The 20,787-nt window shown below is 40.2% G+C and overlaps 1 protein-coding gene across 1 annotated transcript; it reads left to right on the top strand.

Moving 5' to 3' along the window:
* The first annotated feature begins 4,823 nt into the window (after positions 1-4,823).
* Positions 4,824-20,565, top strand: PLRG1 (pleiotropic regulator 1). Its single transcript, XM_040600641.1, has 15 exons — positions 4,824-4,931; positions 6,741-6,847; positions 7,043-7,185; positions 8,213-8,266; positions 9,882-9,975; positions 10,412-10,502; positions 10,680-10,781; positions 12,965-13,057; positions 13,413-13,562; positions 13,673-13,774; positions 14,257-14,359; positions 14,923-15,031; positions 16,262-16,401; positions 19,161-19,354; positions 20,360-20,565. The coding sequence occupies exons 1-15, from the start codon at positions 4,923-4,925 to the stop codon at positions 20,417-20,419; spliced, it is 1,551 nt and encodes a 516-aa protein (XP_040456575.1). The 5' UTR covers positions 4,824-4,922; the 3' UTR covers positions 20,420-20,565.
* The last annotated feature ends 222 nt before the right edge of the window (positions 20,566-20,787 follow it).

Raw genomic sequence — 20,787 nt, 5'->3', positions numbered from 1 at the left:
TTAACATTTCAGTGTCTTTATACCCTGTGATTTTCTTGTGCATTATAAACGATCATAATATACTGAATTAAATAAAATGTGCCAAGTGAGGGCCAGCATATTTTTCTAAAGTCATTCAAATTGATGTCTGAAGACATAAAGAGATGCAAACCATGGGCTAAGGTTCCATTTAAAGACCAACTTGATGGAGCAGGAGATTTTACAGTAAGCAAAGATGAGAACAGCTAAAATTGCTTGGCTTACACCTTTTTCCTGTACTCATGCTGTTGTCAGAATTCTTCTGAACTATGGAGATTCCCGAAATATGAAAACTATTTAACTGAATGGTTTAATTATTAAACAGCTTGGAACAAAATCATCTGTGGCTCAAGGAGCTCTAACTCCACTGAATTTGATCCCTTGCAGGGGGACATCACCAACACCATTAGATTTCAAAGAACACAATCTTCTCCCCAAGGGGATTAAGGAAATCTGCCTAAGGCCAAACCCAGTATCATTAACATGCTATTTTCATGCAAAGACGATAGCCAAGATATTATCACTGGTTCCAGGCACATCCCAAACTTAAATGCAGTATTCCCCCCATGTGTGCCTGAGGGAAGTTCAGTTACCCTCACCTTACATATAAGGAAGGGACAAAGTGATGCTGAACCCTTACTCAGGGCTTACAGGTTGCTTCTGGTACAGTGGAATTAAAAGAAGGTCTCACTAGTCCCGAGATAGAAACTTACTCTGAAATCATCCTTGCTCAGTCCAAACAAATCTTAATTACATGTATGATATTTGTCCTAAATCCATTCTGAAATCATCACCATGTTCTGCTATAATTTACACTGTCCTGCAGGCATTAAGTACTCTTCACCCCCCTGTGAAGAAGCGTGGCTGTGGCTGTGCAGCGGGTGTTGATGGGGACTGGATGATGACGACTGGCATGGGAGCTGCCAAGCCTGCTGTAGAGTCATAGCACAGGAAACTCCCAGGCTCCATCTGCCTTCAGATGGGATTTCCCTTTTGAAACTCAGCCTTTGACCCTCCTGGCTCCAATACTTTTCGTTGGCTTCCCCAAGAGAGTTGGGTGGTTGTGTCTCCCTGGGGATTTACCAGGAATAACACATCTATGTCCTGCCACAGCAGGTTTGTAGCTTTATGTCAAATAAGCAGATGCCCCAGGGTGGGGATCATGCCACTGGTGACCGCTCATCTGGTAAGCGGAGACCTTGTCTGTGCTGCAAAGGTTTTGTTTTATCAGCAAAACCCAGTCCACATCTGGAACTGCATACAGAGCAATCTGTACTGGCAAGCGTATGCATATATAGAAAAACATTTTGGCAGCACAACTTAACCTTTGTTAGCATGCTGTTTCTTCTGTCATGCTTTCAACTGTTACAGTTAGGCTGACACTCTCTAAGGATTGAATGAAGCCTTCTGAACAACCAAACCCGTGGCTTAAATTTCTTCTAAAAGTGGTACCAAAGAAGCCTTCTCTTCAAAACAGGATACAATCTTTTTTCCTTCATATTCCCTCCTCCAACTCACATGGTTAACGAGAAGCTGTTCCCAGAGTTAACGTGGTAGTGACACCTCAACGCACCCACCGTTAGGAACTGTAATAATACAACACGGACTGGATGGTGTTCCAGGACATCCCTTTGTACAGTATGTTTGTACTGAAAAGGCACTTACTGGCAGAGGTGTGTGTGCGTTTTGAGGAATGGCTGTTTGCATGCTGCCCGGGGTGTTTGTTGTGCCGACGTGTCTGTCAGTGGTGCAACCCTCTTTACACAAACCCCCATTGGGCAAGTCACGGCCGCCAGATCGTGGCTCTTCAGAGCTGAACATGGCCCCCAAGGTGGCCTTGGGGTGGGGGAACAGAACCTTCTTGAGCCCCCATGAGCTACAGTGTTTACTAAATTCAATTTTAAAATAGAAATTGACTTAGAAATGACCTTTCAAACAACTAGTGTGGTAATAGTGTCATAGTATAAAAAGAATACGGTAAATTTAAATATTCATCTCTGCTGAGATGAATATTGTCATTTCTTGCTTTTACCAGTAACAAATATCACATCAAAGGTTTCTTGTAAAAGAGAATTGATGCTGTCTTCATGTTCTGGGAGCAAGCAAGTTCTTAATGAGTGGGGCTGCTCACTTTGGCATTAAAACAGCACTAAAAGTACAAGCAACTTCCCAGTCACCTTCTTCTAAGTAGTGATTTATAAAAAATTACAGAGTTTTGCAGCTGTGGCTGACATGCAAGAAGACATCAAGTAGCTGCATATAATAAAAACAAATGAATAAAGTGCATGTTCTAATCAATATTGGTGACCTGATTTGTTGAAGTTTTGGGGCTAAATTTCCCCTTAGACTAAATCTTCTAGAAAAAAACCTTAAATTATTACAAGAATTAATTTGTCCTCTGATTTTCTAAAGCTTTACAAGGACATCAAGAAATAGGCCAAGATTATAAATTTCTGAGGGGTATGTTTACTTGTAAAAAAAATGAGAACAACTACAAAGCAACACTAATGTGAACTAATGTGAACACTAATAATAATAGTAATGAACAGCACATACAAGTGAAGTTTTCTTGCAAAATAGAAGTGGATTTTTTTTTCTTGGATTGCAACAATAGCCTGCATTTCAAATTTGGTTTCCTCTAAAAAGGCAGTAAAAATAAGCCCAATTTCTTTCAACAGACAATAGAAAGGAAACAACTATATTGTGACACTCGGTATGTTGCCAGAGATTAGTCCTTAAACCATTTCCACACATCATAATCCACCATTCAGTCAACTGACCAATCAATGGGCACATGCTATTCTGTGTGTAAACTTAAAGCCAAAACCTGTTTGAAACCCTTTGCCCCCAAAATCTCCTTTTAAACCTCGCATATCTTCAATCTAACCCCAGCAGCCAGGGAGGACACGACAGACTTGCGCCATTTTGACACACTGCCCGGTGGAGTTTGCACCCCAGGTTGCACTTAAAGCAAGGACAGACGATGCTCCCCCTCCTCGTGGTGCCATGGTGACCTTTAGCAGGGGCTCCCAAACCCAGCAGAGATCCCCGGCATCACCGGATGGATTACCAAAATAGGTGCTCATGTTAAACATGAAACCTGGCTGGCTTGGCTTGAAACAGAGCTGGCAACGCTCCCCCACTGTCAGTGGCACAATGTAATGGACACCTCTCCACCAGACCAGGAACTGGGTGTCACAGTCACTTGGAGCACTGTAGAGGAACTGTAGAGGAATCGTAGGGTAATGAAGCTGAGTTAATTAACATTGATGACATACAGCTGTGGGCTGGCTTCAGGGGCGGTGGGCTGGCTGATGTGGACAAGGTGCAGCTGTGGCTGGTTCTGCTGAGTAGTTAAATAGCTCTGAGGGGGAGGGAGGGGAAGGGCCCTGTGAAGAGGAGCACTGGATAGAGAGAGGCACCTGGAAGAAGCAGAGGGAGGGGAGAGAGTGCCCAGATGTAGGAGAGGCCCTGGGAGAAGCAAGGGGCCTGGATGAGGAGAGGCTGGCTGGAAGAGGAGCCTGGAGAAGGAAGACCCTGGGTGCAGCAGAGGCACGAAGCAGGGTGGGCTGGCCTGAAGAGGCTGAAGAAACATCCCGGACAGCAGATGAACTGTTGAAACCTTGTGGGGGGTTGGTGGCTGTGCTGGGGCAAGGTGTGGGAGCTGCTTATGAAGTTAACCTGGGATGGGATGGTAAAAGCCTTGTTGCAGCCGGCTAGTTTGGATAGTGGCAAAATGCAGTCCTGGTTACCACCACATCTTAAATAACTAGGTATGGTTCAGCCAGTGCAGCCACCAGGAAGGATGCATCAGCTCCAGAAAAGGGATGGCCATTACACCATGCAGGCAATTTACATGCCAGAAATAATCCCAGGCTAATGCTATCCTGTGGCAAATAAAAGAGTATGGGTTTGAAGTGATTGATGTTGTGCTGGGTAACTTTTAGCCCAAACCAGCTTGCAGCCTGTTCTGTGGTGGGGAGGGGGGTGGGCACGGCATGGGTGATGGGGTGAGGTGGCTGTGAGGCTGCAGCTCATGTGCCAGCCAGGTGCTGCCTTTGGCAAGGAGGGGAGAGCAGGCACGGCAGGGAAGCGGTTTGTATGTTTGCATCTGGTTATTCAGCTTACTGAGGCAAGCGACGGATCAGCTGGTGTGTTGGGATGCGTTTGGAAAGGCCCTACATGCTCTTCTCAGTCACAAGGCACGCCCTGGCACCGGGGCAGGGCTTGCTGGCTCCTTCACATGTGTCTCCATCAAAAGGAGGTCCTGCGGACTACAACTAAAGATCCTTTTTCCAAAAGCCCGACCATGAGGGCTAGCCAGCATCCTGCACTCACATCACGCCCCTTTCTTCCGTTCAGAGGTGGTGTTTCAGGCCTGGGACTATTTTCTTGCCCACAGACGCTTTGTGTGGCTCCCCGAACAGGCTTTATCCCTGGCAACTCGCAGAGAATGCACCACTTGGCAGCTGTCGCTGCGGAGGCCGAGGATTTCTGCAGTCAGGTCGCGCAGCGCACGTTGCGCCCCTCAGCGCGGGGAGCCACTGCACGCACCGCGCCCGCCCCTCACCGCTCCGCGCCAGGTGCGGTGGAACACCGGGCGCCTTTCGCACAGCTGAACATTGCGCTCTCCCGGCCGCTGCCCGGCACTGCAGCCCTCCCACGGACTCGCCCGCCGCGGGGTCCCACCCCCCGCCGCAAGCTCGGACGGCGCCGGCGGGGATCGAACCACCCGCCGCCGCTGGCGGGGGGGGGGGGGGGGGTAAGCCCCGCCCCATCCGCCTTCACTGCCCGCCCCTTGCGCGCTCCCGCCATGCGTCACTGCCGGTGCGGCGCGGGGCAGGCGCCGGAAGCGGCTCCATAGCGGCCGGGGCAGCGCCGTGGCGGTGGGGTTGGCCGGCGCCATGGTGGAGGTGAGGGCCGGGAGGGGGGGAGGTCGGCACGCCCCGCCGCTGGGCCCCTCGCGGCCTCCCAGCCCCGCTGCTGGGGCGCCCTGGGAGAGACTGGAGAGCGCGGCTGGGGCAGCGGGGCGGTATGGGGCCGGGCCGGGCGGGGGGGAGGCGTGTGTGGGTCGCCGGGCCGCGTCCCCACCCTGGCATCCCCCTCGGTGCGAAAGCGCCGCTGTGGGGATAGATCTTCCTAGTCCTCCCCCCCCGCTCCGCCTCGGGGGCAGGGAATGGCCCGCAGGAGGCGAGAGGGGCGTTTCTCGGCGGGGTGAGGGCTGCGGGCTCTGCCTCGGGTGGCCGTGGTGCGGGTTGTGGCACTCCGTGGGTCCGGGGCAGGAGCAGGGAGCCGCGTTGCTTTGCCAGACCGATTACCGGGTGCAGAATTGGTGCTGGGCTCTGGGGAAGTGATGCTGTGCTGCCCAGCCTCCGGTGGCTTACTGGCTTTGTCAGCTAGGCGGTGAAAAGGCCGCTTTTTTGGTGAGGGCTTAGAAGTGAAGCTGGGCAGAAGGCCGCCTGTTTTATAGCCCGTGGGGTGAATATAATGCATGTCGAAAAGCAGGTGGTGTTGGCAGGAGTATGTAAGAAGATGCAAAGGCTGCTGCCCCATGCAACGTTATTAGTGTTTTTTTGCAGAAGAGCATCTGTCAAAAAATACTTGTAGATGCTTCTTGCCTATTGGGGAGCCACTGTGTTAACTACTACCATTGTGGTGATTTCAACAGCTGCTAATTACTATTCAGCAGTAATTAGCTGCTGTAATTTTTATCTCTTTCTTCAGATGTATGAAATTCCTAACTCAACTCCAAATGTTGGTTGGGTTTTTTTTTCACTTAATACCTGGACCTTGCAGGAGCTCGCTGAGCCAGGGCAAAAACCTTTGTGTAGGTGCTGCAGAGTTAAGAGGGTGACAGCCACTGCAAAATGGGTCAGTGAGCAGAGAAACAATTTCCAGGGCAGGAAAACTGAGCTTAGAGGGCTTAACAGGGAAAGCATCTGTGTAATGAATCTTGAAGGCTGGGCAGTTGAGTGATACCCAGTGCCAAAAGAGATGTACAGTCATGCGGAGAGTTTTGGCTTTGTCCGTAAGCAAGGAGGGTCAGCTTTCTAATGATTTCTTTTTTGTCTGTTGGGAGGAAGATAGTAATAACAAAATAAATTGTGCTGTTTATAAGCAAATATTCTATATAAGTTAATAGGTTTTTAATTTTGCTTTTTAGTTCCTGAATGGGATTTTAAGTGTGTTTTTGCTTATAGTAACAAACAGAAATTATAAAAGGAAGACCAGTTTTGTCAAGTTTGATCCCAAACTGTGCTGTGCTTATGTAAAGTGGCACTGTGCACAGAAGCTGATGATTGCCCTTGCTCTTTTTATGGTGGTAGTGAAGTAAAGTTTACAGGAGTGTTTTCAGAATTGGTTACTTTATTGTCTACATAGAAAAACAGAACTGGAAAGGTTGAGGGGAAAAAGCTTGCACGCTCATGGATTTGTCATGTAGATGCCAGTGCAGAAAGTTTGATCAAAGTTTTTGTCTTGCTTTTCAAAGTCCTGGCAGTTTCCAAGAAAGGGAGTGTTATTTTGAGTAAATATTGCATTAGAACAATTAACACATAACATTGTTTTAGTTTTCAAGAAGAGTGGTGTTTTCTGTTAACTAAATAGCGCTATGTCATCTAACAGTACTGAAGTCTGAAATTGCAGCTTAGTTAAATTTATGTTTCAGTTTTCAATTTTTCATTATGTCCAAATGTATTTAAATATTCTTTTCTTTATTTTAGGAAGTGCAGAAGCATTCTGTGCACACACTTGTGTTCAGATCTCTGAAAAGAACCCATGATATGTTTGTAGCTGATAATGCCAAGCCTATCCCGTTAGATGAAGAAAGGTAAGTACTGCACTCAGTAAAGTTTTAAACTATGTTAGTGATTGCTCCATCCAAGGCAAAAGTTCAGATGTTTCTATAGAGTTAACAGGATAGTCTTCAGGTAAGAAAAATATTAGAGTTGTAAAGTATGTGATATAAAAAATCCTTTAGAATATTTCAAAACCTAATCAGGACTATGGTTATGTCTTCCAACAGTCACAAAGTAAAGATGGCAGTCAAGCTGCGTACAGAGTATGGCTCAGTGTTACACATGCCTACTCTTAAGGAAAACTTGAGAGAGAAAGGAGGCCCAAACACTGGGGATCCCTATGGACACAAACAGTATTCTGGAAATCAAGGTTAGTTTGCTCTTAGAGGTATATTTGTCCTTACTTTTTTTTTGGAACAGTCTCACTGGTGTAGAATCTGAAGAGTGCAGTCCATTCTCGATCTACTGGACATAAATATGGAAATCAAAATACATTTTTTTGATTGTTTGGTATTTTTTCTGGCTTAGGTCCATAGGAGGTAAGTGATTCAAAACGAGGAGGAAGTTGGTTTTAACAAAGTAGTGATAGCATGCTGTGGAATTTTTACAGTAATTCATTAGTTGAAAGAGTAATTTGTATGATAACATGAATATGCGCTATACTTAAGTGCTAGAAAGAGATGAGTGATGTATTTCTCGTTTTTACAAGTTCATGATGGTCGAGGACAAGTTCTTCTGTTAAGTTTTTAATTTTGTTTCATAGAATTTTTTCAGACTTGCTTTTGCTGTGCAGTTATTAAACCAGAAAATCTTTGTTTTAAATCTGCATGGTTTTTTCAGTCTATATTTGGTTATATATAAAATGTGGACGTGTTAGGTAGATCCCATATGGAAACATCTCTTCTAAAGAGTGCCAAATGTTGCCTTATTTTGGTTGAGATTTTTTTTTTCTCATATTATTTTATCTGGAAGTATTCTGAAAGTGAAAGATGTTGAGAGATAATTAAATTCTTCTAAGAAAAGAACCTTTTCCTTTCCTGGTAAAACAGTCAGTTGTTATGACTAGCTTACCTTTCAGACATGCGTGCTATTTGTGTACATGGATCCTTTTCTGTTATACTTACTTCAGAAGTCAGTATGGGGATTTTTCTCGAGAGGCCCTCTTGGTAAGAGGTAGCCTCACCGTTTTAAAAATGTTTTTTTACTGTTGAGTTTTAGAAAACTGAGATAACCAGAACAAATTAATGAAAATAAGAAATGCCTGAGTGCAATGCTTTAGAAGTGGTGGCTGGTGGCTTCTGCTATGTATATGACCTGCTCTGTTTATTTCCTGTTTAAGCACATAATTTACAGTACAGTATAGAGTGTAATTATTAATACAACATTTTGTTCTTTAGGACAAGAACTTGAGTATATGATAACTGGTACACATCCATACCCACCTGGGCCTGGTAAGTAAAATTCTGTGAGTGTTTTCTAGGGTTTTTTTGCTTCCTGTAAGAAGAAGGCATCCTCCATCCTAGCAGGAGCAGTCTTCCTGTTGCTGTGAATCTATACCTGATAGTAGTGGGAAATACCATTCAGGTCTTTCATAGTACTGAGGCACAGAGTTTGGTGGCTGATGAGTGTTCTGGGATAGGAGGTAGGAGGAGTGTTTAGGTGCAGATGCAGTGTCTTCTCACTACGCCTCAGTGGATGTGAGCTTGCTGTGAGATGGTATTTAATTTACGTGAGATTTCATTGCCTGTGGTAACATCATCACAAAAATGTTCTAGAAATCTCCTCTCTGATATTGTGCCTCTTGGAGAACTTGCAGGGACCCACAGGTCTCTGCTGCTTCCAGTGTTGTGGCAGGAGCTGCTCTTAGAATTTTGTTGTGAACAAATGTAGGGGGTGTCTAGCTTGAAGGAAATTGAATTACAAGAGGGGATGTATCCTGCTTTTCATCACCAGAGCAGAAAGCTATAGGTATTACTACCTTGTTCTGAGAAAGAGACATTAGGGTCTAATAATTTTAGTGTCATTTTGTTTTGTCCGTGCTTGGAAGGGCTACATTTCTGTGTTGTTACATTGGCCATTACTAATTGTCACTGGTATTGATCAGTCCTGCTCTGTTCTTGTGGCAGTTCAGTCTTAGCTGCTGATCTTTTACTGTTAGTGCTTAAGTTTATTACAAGTATAGTGAAAAATCTGTTGTGGTGTGATTTCTGAGATAGCAAATATGAGTCTTCAGTGGACCCTTAGCCATTAAAAAAATGTGCATAGTTGCCTCTAGCTGCGGGGTCAGGGCTTCTGCTGACAAAACAGAGGTTTCATCAAGTTCAGTGTTCCTGTAATAGAATCAAGATATGTCAGGGTTAAAAAATTAGATTTATTTTGTTGTTTCTTGTTTTAACCTGAGCATCTGTCCCAAATACTGTTTTTGCCAGAACTTTGGTTAGGAAAAGAAATAGAGAAATAGGAGAAATTCACTGGTCTGTACCAAAACTTATTTAAAAAATAAAAACAAAGAGTTTTTAAATTAAAAAAAAGTGATCTGCTGTTCTTAGGATGAGGTTATAAATCGTAAGTTGTAGTCTGAAATTCTCACTTCAGTAGGACTGAACCTTTTGTAGTTCAGACACCACTGCACGATGCCAACCGCCACATAGGCATGGCATAATGAACAGCACTAAAGGACCTAAGTTAGCAAATGCTTCTCAAGATCATGTTTATTGCTGCAATGTTTTGATTTCCATAGTAGTTGAAGCTGGGTAGGAAGATGGATGCTGCTTCTACTTTTTTAGTTTCCAATGACAGAATCCTACTGTTTTCTACTCTAGAAATTGTGTACCTACATGTGTAGTAGAATCAAGCTGGAAAGGATTTGGGCCACAATAAAAATTGTGATCATTTGACTTGCATGTGAAGAACAGTGTCGTTGAATGGTGGGATTTAATATTACAGGGGCGTGACAAGCCCTTGTTCGCAGATGTATGTATATATGTGTGTCTGTATAACAAACTTTTCTGGATTATTTTTTTTAAAGAGTTGTCTTTGCTTTTGCTGTGTTATTTTTTTTCCAAGGTGTGGCTCTGACAGCAGATACTAAGGTCCAGAGGATGCCTAGTGAATCTGCAGCACAGTCCTTAGCTGTAGCACTTCCTGCTTCTCAGTCCAGGTACTGCTTTGTTACTTCCTTAACACTTCTGTTATATATGGGAATTTCAAGGCAGAACACAGAAGTCAGGATAAGAGCTACTTTTGTGTATTCTGAATGTTTTATAAAATGTTTAAAGAAACTACTTTTAGTGTGGCCAGGCATAATTTTTCTGTATGCTTTTTTTTTTTTTTTTCCCCTTGGACGTCATGTGAGGCAATGGGCAGAACTTGGAACAAGGGAAATTCTCTTTAGATAGAAAAGAAAAAAAAGTGAGGCTTTGTTTGTGGGCGTCTTTTACCTTGAAATGGTCAGCACTGGAACAGGTTGCTCAGAGAGGTTGTGGAGTCTCCATCCTTGGAGATGTGCAATATTTGACTGGATGCAGCCCTGTGACACCGTATCACTTGGTAAAGAAAGTTGATTCCAGTTCATCAACTATTTTCATTCAATGTAGGTTGGATGCAAATCGGACAGCTGCTGGTGTGGGTGATATTTACAGACATGCTGGAATATCTGAGCGTTCGCAGCCTCCTGGGGTGTCTGTGGTGAGTTTGTTGCACATCTAATGTGGTAGTGTTCACATTGCTTCAGGATTAATTTGTGTGTTGTGTGTTGCTTGGCTAAATTTAATCTGTGTTGCGATGTCAGAGCGAAGAGGCTTTAGATTTTAAACAGTGAGGTAAGTTACAAAGCGTAAGAGTAACCTTCCTTTTAATTTACAGGCTATGGTGGAAGCTGGTGGAAACAAAAATTCTGCGTTAATGGCAAAGAAGGCTCCAACCATGCCCAAACCTCAGTGGCATCCACCTTGGAAACTGTACAGAGTAAGTTACAAATGTATTGCGTGAATGTGCATGTAAAAGTAAATGAATATTTTATGTTTTATAAAGACTTCAAAGCATAATTTTTCTTCTCATTCTCAAAAATGAAATCAAATGAAAAGTGATTGCAACACTCGCCCCTTAAATAGCAGAGATTAGATTACACATATTTTTCTTTCTACTTAGTGAATTATTTTGTGAATATTATTAATTTTACACTTTTGTTTACATAGGTGCAGCTGTATTATGATAAATCTGTTACAGAGTTTGGTTTTTTCCTTTCTAGTCAGATTCTTTGGTAGAGGAACCTAAAGACAAGGTGCAAAAATTGAAACTAGTAATGTGTTAAAGCAACATCTAGCAACATTAATGTAATGAAATTGTCTCCAAAAACACTTAAAGGCAGTCAGGATCTGAATCAGCCAGACTTCTTTTGCTTGCGATGAAAATGGGGAAAAACAGCTGAATACTTTTAATTGGAAATTATGTCTGCAGTTTAGATTGCTCAACTTCTAGTCTTGTTTTTGAATTAGTCTAACTTACCTTTTAATTTTCTTGGGAATAACAATAGCCATTCCTACAAAATCTCATGTCATCTTTAAACGTTTTGGTGATGAGTATGGCAAGGTAGCTAAGTTGAAGGGGAAAGTCTCTTAAGCATATATATCTGTTGAAAGCATATGTATCTCTTAACTTTTCAGGTGGCAACTGTTTGAATGTGTATGTTGGTTTTTTTTCTAAGGAGCTGATTCTTACTTTGAAATTTAAGCAACTTCATACTTTGTCTGAGAAAGCCTAACATTCCTAAGATAATATTCACCCTTCCTTGATATTTAAAAATCTCATGCTCTAGTATCAGAAGTGTATTGTTTTAACACTGTTGAATCTAAACCTAGCACTATGTGTAGGTATTAAGGCTAACCTCAAAAAGTAATTTTTCAAAGAAACTCTTGACCTCAGAGGAATACATAGGTTTTCTAAATAAAGCAGTATTGGAATGTGCTCTATAAAAATTAAGGCAAATGCCATTTGAATAAAATGGCACCAGAATGAACTTCTGAGAGTTTTAAGGTAAACAAATGAAAAATGTGTACTTGTTAGGAGCACTTTCTTTTTGGAGAGAGACTGTAAATATCATTTAAGTCACTGCACTAATTCTACATTTAAACAGTTTTAGTGGAGGTTTGCTGTCAATATCCTTGCTCGACAGGACAAAACTTTCTCTAGCAATTTGGAAATGGAAGCATAGCTGGAACAGCAAATGTGGGTTTCATCTGTTGCTTAACATCTGCATTTTAACTGGTCTTCCTAAGCTTGAAGTAATTTATGACAGATGGGGACTTAAAATAGTTCTAATTATTTCATTGATTTCACCTATGGAAATGCCTGTTTCTGTTCCTAGACTAGGAAGAAACAGACCACTATCTAAAATCTGTGTGGCTGTGGTCTCATCTGGTCAGAAGAATCCACTTTAGCTTTCCAGAGTATTTCTGCCTAAGGACTTTTGTGCTTTTTAGATCTTTTGAAATGAGCTGTGGTACGGCATGTGTCATATGACATCAAGTGAAACCAAATACAGGTTTTGATTTTGGTTATCTGACTTCAGAGAGATTAGAGAAACAGAAAGACTGCTGCATGCAAGTTGTGTATTGGTAGAGCTTTTCTTGTGAGATCAGTCTGCAGTGTTTTGTTATCAGAAAGTTTCTGACATAACTCATATTACCCCTTATCTGGGGAAAAGGAGGTGGTGGTGTTTTATTTATTATATGGCAATGGGATTTAATAGCCCAGATTTTATATAATTGCTCTTTATTTTTGTATAAGCATTATACAGCAGCATAAGGAACTTGTGCCTGAATACAGTCTTTCTCTGCAAAGCCTCAAGAGTTGAGCCACATTGTTACAGACTTCAGAAGGGTTTGAAAAAGTTGCTTATAGGAGCAGGGTCTTTCTGTATTGCAAGTTCCCCAAGTCTGGTGTATGACATGTAAATTTCCAGTAGTCTCTTCGTTTAGCTAAAGTAGAAATCAAGCCCTTTTCAGAGCTAATTTCACATATGATTTCTTGGGAACTATGCATTTCTTGCTGAATACTAACATATTGTTACAGTGTTGGAGAATGAAAATTATATTAACAGATGTATGTGTATTATTTCAGTTTTAGAAAAATGTTTGTTTTTTCTAAAGGTTATCAGTGGTCACCTGGGCTGGGTGAGATGTATTGCAGTAGAACCAGGAAATCAGTGGTTTGTAACTGGCTCTGCTGACAGAACCATAAAGGTAAGAGGTTTGAAGAAATCACTGACATAGTTTGTGGGGCCTTGGTGTTTTTTGTGTTCTCTTTTTATTTAAAAAAAAGTCTTCAGCCCTTGGAAACAAATTCTTGGTTAGTGCTTGCAGAATAATGAACTGCGGAACGTTTTTACTACCTGTATTATTTTATTGCCTAGTCATAAAGGATTTGTTGATACTTTTTGAGATTTCACTTACTACATGGCAAGAGCCGGAGATCAAATGTTTGTTATTGTAATTTTAAACTTGTAACTGATCCTGCTGCATTTTCTCTGGGCTCTTTACCCAGACTATCACTGTGTAGCTTTTACCTGTCTACCTCAAAATACCTATTTTGGTGCAGATTTGGGACCTCGCTAGTGGCAAATTGAAATTGTCTTTGACGGGACACATCAGTACTGTACGAGGGGTGATAGTAAGTGCAAGAAGTCCATACCTCTTCTCTTGTGGAGAAGATAAACAAGTGAAATGCTGGGATCTTGAATACAATAAGGTAAGTTGTCATTTCTTTTATTTGAATTCATTGATAGTGGCAAATATAAAAAGCATTTTGAATGTTCTTTCAAATATCCAGTTTAGTGTGTGTGTGTTTCGTTCATCTAGGTTATCAGGCATTACCATGGTCATCTAAGTGCTGTCTATGGTTTAGACTTGCATCCAACAATAGATGTACTGGTAACGTGCAGCAGAGATTCAACAGCGCGAGTAAGTATAGCATTGTTACCTTTTAACATCTTAATATGTCATTCTGTTTCAATGTCTTCCATTTGTAAAAGTGAATACTTACCAAATGTTAACATGAATCAAAATGAAAATCCTAAGATCATTTATGTTAGCTTTGTCTTCCATTGTTGATAAAACTGAATCGCAAATACACAAAAATGCATCAATTCAGGATGTTTTATTTCTTAATTTAGTAGGTAGACTACATAGTGTATATATAGGATCACTTAGTATTTAGAAGATGGTATGGTTCTTATGGTGAATTTGTTACTTGTTTGTCTGGAAATTCAGTGCCAGGCTCTTTGCTCCCCTTGAAATTTGCCAGCTGAGGCAGTTGTGTGGTGAATTGTTGGATGAAAAATACAGCCTAAATGTATAAATTATAAACAATAATAGTGCCTAAAATAAGTTGAATATGCACCTGTTACTGACCCCTGACTGACTGACTGACTTTGAATTCATAGATTTGGGATGTAAGGACGAAAGCCAGTGTGCACACACTCTCAGGACACACAAATGCGGTAGCAACAGTGAAGTGCCAAGCTGCAGAACCACAAATTATTACAGGTATAGCGGGCATGGCTTCACAAGTAATTGAAAAACCTAATCATTAATGTATTTTTTCAGTAATTGTGAGGTTCATGATGATAATTTTGTTAACTTACTCAATTTCACTTACTAGTTTTCTACTTAAAATGGGCCATGCAATGGTTATTTCATAGTATTACTGGTATGTTTAAGCAAATGTAGCTATGCATTGTTTGAATGTTTTTCTGCACTGCCTTTGTTGCTGGTGTTTACGGTTTTTGTTTAATATGTATTGAGACTTGCATTTTCTGTGCTATTTCACAGTTCTCCTAGTTCAGTTAAGAAGAGTCCAGTACCATGGTTAAATACAAAGTGCATCATCTTTCCCTTTGCGTAACTACTTAGTCGTTGAATTTCAAACTGTATAAAAAGACTATTACAACACAGCATCTTTCTCATCTGAGGTGGTGTTAATATCATATTTTTATAACAAGCATAATATTTTTCTCTATTGCATATTAAGTTTTGGTTGCCTTGTTAAATTAATGGTGATAAATTGATATGGTGATTTCTACTAGTTTTTTATTTACTTTTCATTGTAGGCAGTCATGATACTACCATACGGCTCTGGGATTTAGTGGCAGGAAAAACTCGTGTTACTTTAACAAATCACAAGAAATCTGTAAGAGCAGTAGTGCTACATCCAAGACAGTAAGTCTTCCTCATTGTTTTACACTTTCACAGTTTGGAACGTTGGGTGTGACAGCAAAGCCAATGTCAGTGATGATTTAGAATGGTGGGGCATAATAATGTGAAAAACTAAGGGATTTTTATTGAATGTGGTTCACTGCACAAGACATTGCAATATAACTGGCCTTAAATTTCTTGTGAATATTTAATCTTTGAAGCAGGTGTTGATGGAAGTGCTCTGAATTTAGATGCTACATTTTGATGCATTAACTGGTGCTTGTTCAGATAAATCCCCATGAAAACAATGTAGAAAAGGAATTCACGTAGAACTGCAATACTTCTGCACTTTTAGTATTTTAAAATTAAATTTTGTTAGTGCATAAATTCAGAATCTTTGATATGAATAAATTCTGATCCAATCTGTGTGCTTGAAAAACTGTAAAAATCTTGTGATATGCTTGTTAGCTATAGTAGAGAAATGTCCTAGTTTTATTTATATGCTGAAAAAAAAATCTGGTTTGTTTCATCTGTCATACCTGTTTGAAAATAAACTTCAAGTGTTTTTATCAAGCAGTAGCAACTGTCAGCCTAGACTTTTTTATATTTTGCAATTTCTATATTGTAATATTTCAGTATTTTGTACTATTATTATTTTTTTTAATTCAAGGATCTATTAAGTAGTCAGCAAATTGCTTAGACATTTTGACGGTTGAAAGTATTCTTACAGTCTTTTGCATGTGCCACCTAAATAACCTTTGTAACTGCTTGCATATGTTAAAATGAGGGAATTGATTATTACAGGGTAACTCAGTAACAAATTATCTTTTATAGTTCAGTTTTTTTGCAGTGCTTTATCTTTGGCTGTGTAGTTTTGGAAGACTAGCTAATACTGGGTTTTTTTGTTTGGGGTTTGCTTTTTTTGTGATACCTTTGCTGATAATGTCCTGAAAAATTGCCAGAATAACAACTGACAAGAAATTAATGTGCATATTTAATATTTGTTTGCATATTAAAAATCCTATATGGCATAGGATTTCTATTTAGCTAGTCTGTGGAAAAGAAAGGAAACAGAAATAGGTAATTCATGACTTTCATAAAATTGCTTCATTTTATGTGAAGTGAAAATGTCAGAAAAGCAGTTTTAGTATTAAGTAACTTTGAAACTAGCTTTTAACAGTAGTTTCAATGAAGGATGTTTGCCATTTCTACAGCTATTTTGAACTTTAATATACTGTGCTTATTTTCTTTCAGTTACACGTTTGCATCTGGTTCTCCAGATAATATTAAGCAGTGGAAGTTCCCAGATGGAAACTTCATTCAGAACCTCTCTGGTCACAATGCTATTATCAACACGCTGGCTGTAAATTCTGATGGTGTTCTGGTCTCAGGAGGTAAAAATGAGAAGTATATGTTCCTGTTTCCTCTCTCGCTCTGTGTATGTATGGCTGGAGGTCCTTGGACGAAGATGTTCACTGAGCTTTCCTTTATCTGGGCCTATAATCCTGCTACAGCATACAATGTCATTTCATAGTGAGTAGGGCCACTTCTGTCTTGGGTGTCAGAACTGCATGCACAAAAATGCACTTGAAAGGACTTGTGATGTGCTGCAAGGAAGAGGTTTCCTCCTATTAGTCGGCTGCTGCCGCAAGGCTGCAGAGTCCATCCTCTATGAATCTCTTCATCATTCGTGTCCCCTCAGGAGTTGTGTGGGAACTGGAAGCTGCCTGGGAGACATCTGATTCTTTGGCTTCTCTTAGTAACGTGCTGATGCTGTGAGAATGGATAGAGGATATAGGAACACCTTGCTAAAGCTTGCTGTACCATTTAAATGTGAACTCTTTTATGCAGCACAAGTGCATTGGTTCAGTTGTCTCAAAGTTTCTTGCACACTTTTTCTGATGTTATCTTTGTGTTTAAAAGATTGATAGCTAATCTCCAAATTTTCTTTGGCTCTGTGAATCAAACCCATGCTTACTTAGTGACATTGTATGTTTGTGTCCTGAAATTAAGAAACTAACCACTTGGCTCCAGTGCCTATGGGAAGATTTTTTTTTCTGTTGTGACACCTGGATTTAATTCTTTCACTCAAAAGCTTCAAGAATTTAAGAATCATCTGATATGTTAGAGTATTGCTAGTGGCCTGTGAGCCCCCAAAGTCCTAGAGCTATTAGTTTGTAGTCACATGTCTGTGTGGTGGGGGTGGGAGGAGAATCCTGAATGCTTACTGTATCTGATCATGATTAATTTTTGGTAGCATTTTTCATATTAGTTACCCAAGCACCATAATTAAACATATTTTATTGGAAGTATGTGTTACTAGAACTATAATCTGTGATGTTTCTGAGAGTTTTGTTTGGATAAGACAAAGCATGTATGTAGGCCTTTTTTAGTGACAAGCTTTTTTGAAAGTACCTTTTAGAAATCCCAACTGGATTCAGATCTTTCCATTAAGTCATTGTGATACGTAGTAGGGAGATGGTAAGTGTGTTTTTAATGTAGATGCTGTTATAAACAGGAAATAAGTAAACAGTATGGAAAAAGGAAGTGCTAATTTTACAACTCAAGAGCTGAGCTCTAGAGAAATGGTCCAAGATTGCATGGGAAAACAGAGTCAAATCAGGAGCTTAAACCCAAATCTCTGAGGTCCTAAACCAGTTGTTTAATTACAAGATTGTCCTGAGAGAGCTCTGGCAGCCAGAGGCAAGTGAATTAGGAGGCTAGACAGTATTGCTCCACATGATTTACAGAGCCTGAGTTTTCACCTCTTGGTTTTGCTTGTCTATTCTTTTGGGTAGTTGTAAACAAGGATGGGACTCAATTCACAGCATTTTACATGATAAACCAGTTTAAGACAGATCCATGAATTTGCAGCAACAGATACTTATGAAAAACATATCTATGTTTGTAACCAGAGCATTAAAAAAAAAAAGTAAAAGTTAAGTTACGCTTTGGAACACTGAAGTGCATTTGGTCCCATGTGCTCTTGGTCCCACTGGATACAGCATGCCCTGTAGGGTAAGGATGTGGAACAAGGTGGGAATGCGCTAAGCAGGAGTTGGAAGATAACTTATATTGTCAGCTTACCCTGGTCATGTTTTCAAGGATGTATAAAGGGAGCCCTTGATTTTAAAACTTGGATAAAGCTCCTTTTGACAATGGGCACATTCATAGTGAGAACAAGAACTTGACAAAATACTGGACTGGGCTCATATTTCTATATTATTTTGAAGACACTTTTCAGAAGTCTTTGTAGGACTGTTTTGTGTTAGTGGTAGTTGAGGCTCTAGAAAAACTTGTTCCTTCTCTGCATAAAACCCCCTCACGTTTTAGTAATATTATTTGAGACTTTTTTTAAAAAATAAAATTTGAATATTGGTTTTCCCCTCTTTACATCTTTGTACTATCTACAGCAACTTCAAAGAAGTTGGTGCTGAATTAAAATGAGTTGAAGTTACCTTAGAGTATTTTACTGTAGAAACACCTTTCTTGAAATATCTGGATTTCTTTTCTAGCTGGCAGCTGTGGAGAAGTTTTTAATAGATCTGATTTGGCTGGGTAGTGCTTTGGAAGCCTGCTGGGTTTTGTACCTGAAAAATTACATTGAGCGCATCCTTCTGAATATGGAGTTCAGATTGCTGCGAATACCCTGTAGCTGATGCCAATAGCAGAAATACTGGCAGTGATTTAAACTTTACTTGAAATAGAACATCTGCAAACGTTAAGCTGATTTCCCATTACAGACTCGTTAATGTCTGTAATCTTTTTGACAAGGTGATGCCTCTGTTCAGCTTTAGTGGAGCTACCGAAGAGGGAGCTTGATACACAGAATGCCAGTACTTACAGTCCCTGCAAAGCAACTTGCTGCACTTGCCTTGTAATGTAGTCTGTCATCTCTGTCTGGGTTATCTGATGCAAAATTGGATGACATTCGGAGGAAGCTTCCATTAACTGCCTTAAACAAGATCGGCCTTAACTAAGAAGAAATCCAGTAGAAAATAATAAAACTTGTAGGGTGTACTGAGCTATTCTAAATCAGTGTTATAGCTGATGTATTCCTGGTGTATTAATTAGTTTTTCATGATACTGTTTTAGAAAACCAATAGAAATCAACTGGTTAAAATAACTAAGTAAGTTTGTTTGTTTGTTCTAGCTGATAATGGTACTATGCATCTTTGGGACTGGAGAACTGGATACAATTTCCAGAGGGTACACGCAGCTGTGCAGCCAGGCTCTTTGGACAGTGAATCTGGAATATTTGCTTGTGTTTTTGATCAGTCAGAAAGCAGATTGCTAACTGCTGAAGCTGATAAAACCATAAAAGTATACAAAGAAGATGATACTGCGGTATGTCAAAGTGTCTTTTTAATGTATTTTCATGAAATCAAAACATTTTGAACAAATACAACACATATCAGCAAGGAACGTGCACAGGCTTGTGTAATCCATTTTTTTGAAGTTTGAAAGCAATGTGTATGTAATGAAGTTAAAAGGACAGTAGCTAGTTTCTGCATTCCTGATTTCTTACACTGTACTATAGTACAAGTCCCAGGTCTGTCAACTCTTCTGCAGAAGTCCTGTGTGATGAGGCGTGGAGAAATCTAATACAGTAATGTACATTGCGTTTTGAATCCAATAGGGAACTGTGTGTAGCTGTATTGATTAAAACATGGGAATTAGAAGAAAGATTACATTTTAAAGATTTATTGTACTTCTGTATATTATCTAGATTAGTCATTTGCCTTGACAGCTTTTATACTTCAGAATAAATAGCTTATTTTAAAACTTAATCTCAAATCTGAATCCGTTTACTAATGGAGAAGACAGTAGATTATTGTATAGTTTATCAGAATATGTCTTCAATATAAAGGATGTAAGGATATATTTTTTTTTAAACCTTGGAATTTTTGCATTGAGTTAGACTCGGAGCAACTCTTGGATATAAAGGAATAAGGAAAGTTTTACCATTTTGCCATTGGGCAAACTGGACTATGACATCTGCCGATACTGATACAGATATCGCTGGAAGGACTGTCTCTGGAATTCCTGTTCCTATGCTTTGATCACTGCAGTGTTTCTGAAATGCCGTTGGCAACCTGATTTTTATCCTTGTTGTGGGAGAAAAAAACCCAACCCAACAACCACCACTAGAACAAGTAACATACTTCAGAGAGTGGAATGGTATAAAATTTCATATGAGTAAATTACTTGCGCAGTAGATTAGGTAATTAAAGTCTTACGTATGAAATAGAGTATATATACAATGTGAGTAATATTTGCAACTAAACCCTAATTACAAGTTAATTTCAAGTTAAAAATAATCCTTACGAGATTTCTCTTTCTTCCCTTTAGACTGAAGAAACTCATCCTGTCAGCTGGAAACCAGAAATTATCAAGAGAAAGCGATTTTAGTGCGGCAACATACTTATGCTGTAGTTTTGTTTTGGCTTTCCTGAGAGCATTCAGTCACATTTTGTTCTGCCTAGAACAGCAGAGCAGTAAGTCAGCTAAGTCATTGCTATTTCAACATGTTTTATAATAAATTGTATTTCTCTTTCCTTTTGTCGTTTTTTGGTGTGGTCCCAGCAAACCAGTTGCAGCTGTTAACTTTCTCTTTGTAGAGCATGTATAGTTCATGAAAACGATAGATGTGCAGGTGGTTACTTTTTTATATGAATCCATTGAGTCTAAGTCTAAAAATACTTTGAGCCAGGTTTTCTGAAAGATCCTTGCTTGACTCCAGAAGTTAATTGCAAGTTTATGCATGGAAGCCATCTACT

This window comes from Falco naumanni, chromosome 1 (genome assembly GCF_017639655.2).
Source record: "Falco naumanni isolate bFalNau1 chromosome 1, bFalNau1.pat, whole genome shotgun sequence".
NCBI lineage: Eukaryota > Metazoa > Chordata > Aves > Falconiformes > Falconidae > Falco > Falco naumanni.
This window is presented reverse-complemented; position numbering and strand designations above follow the sequence as displayed.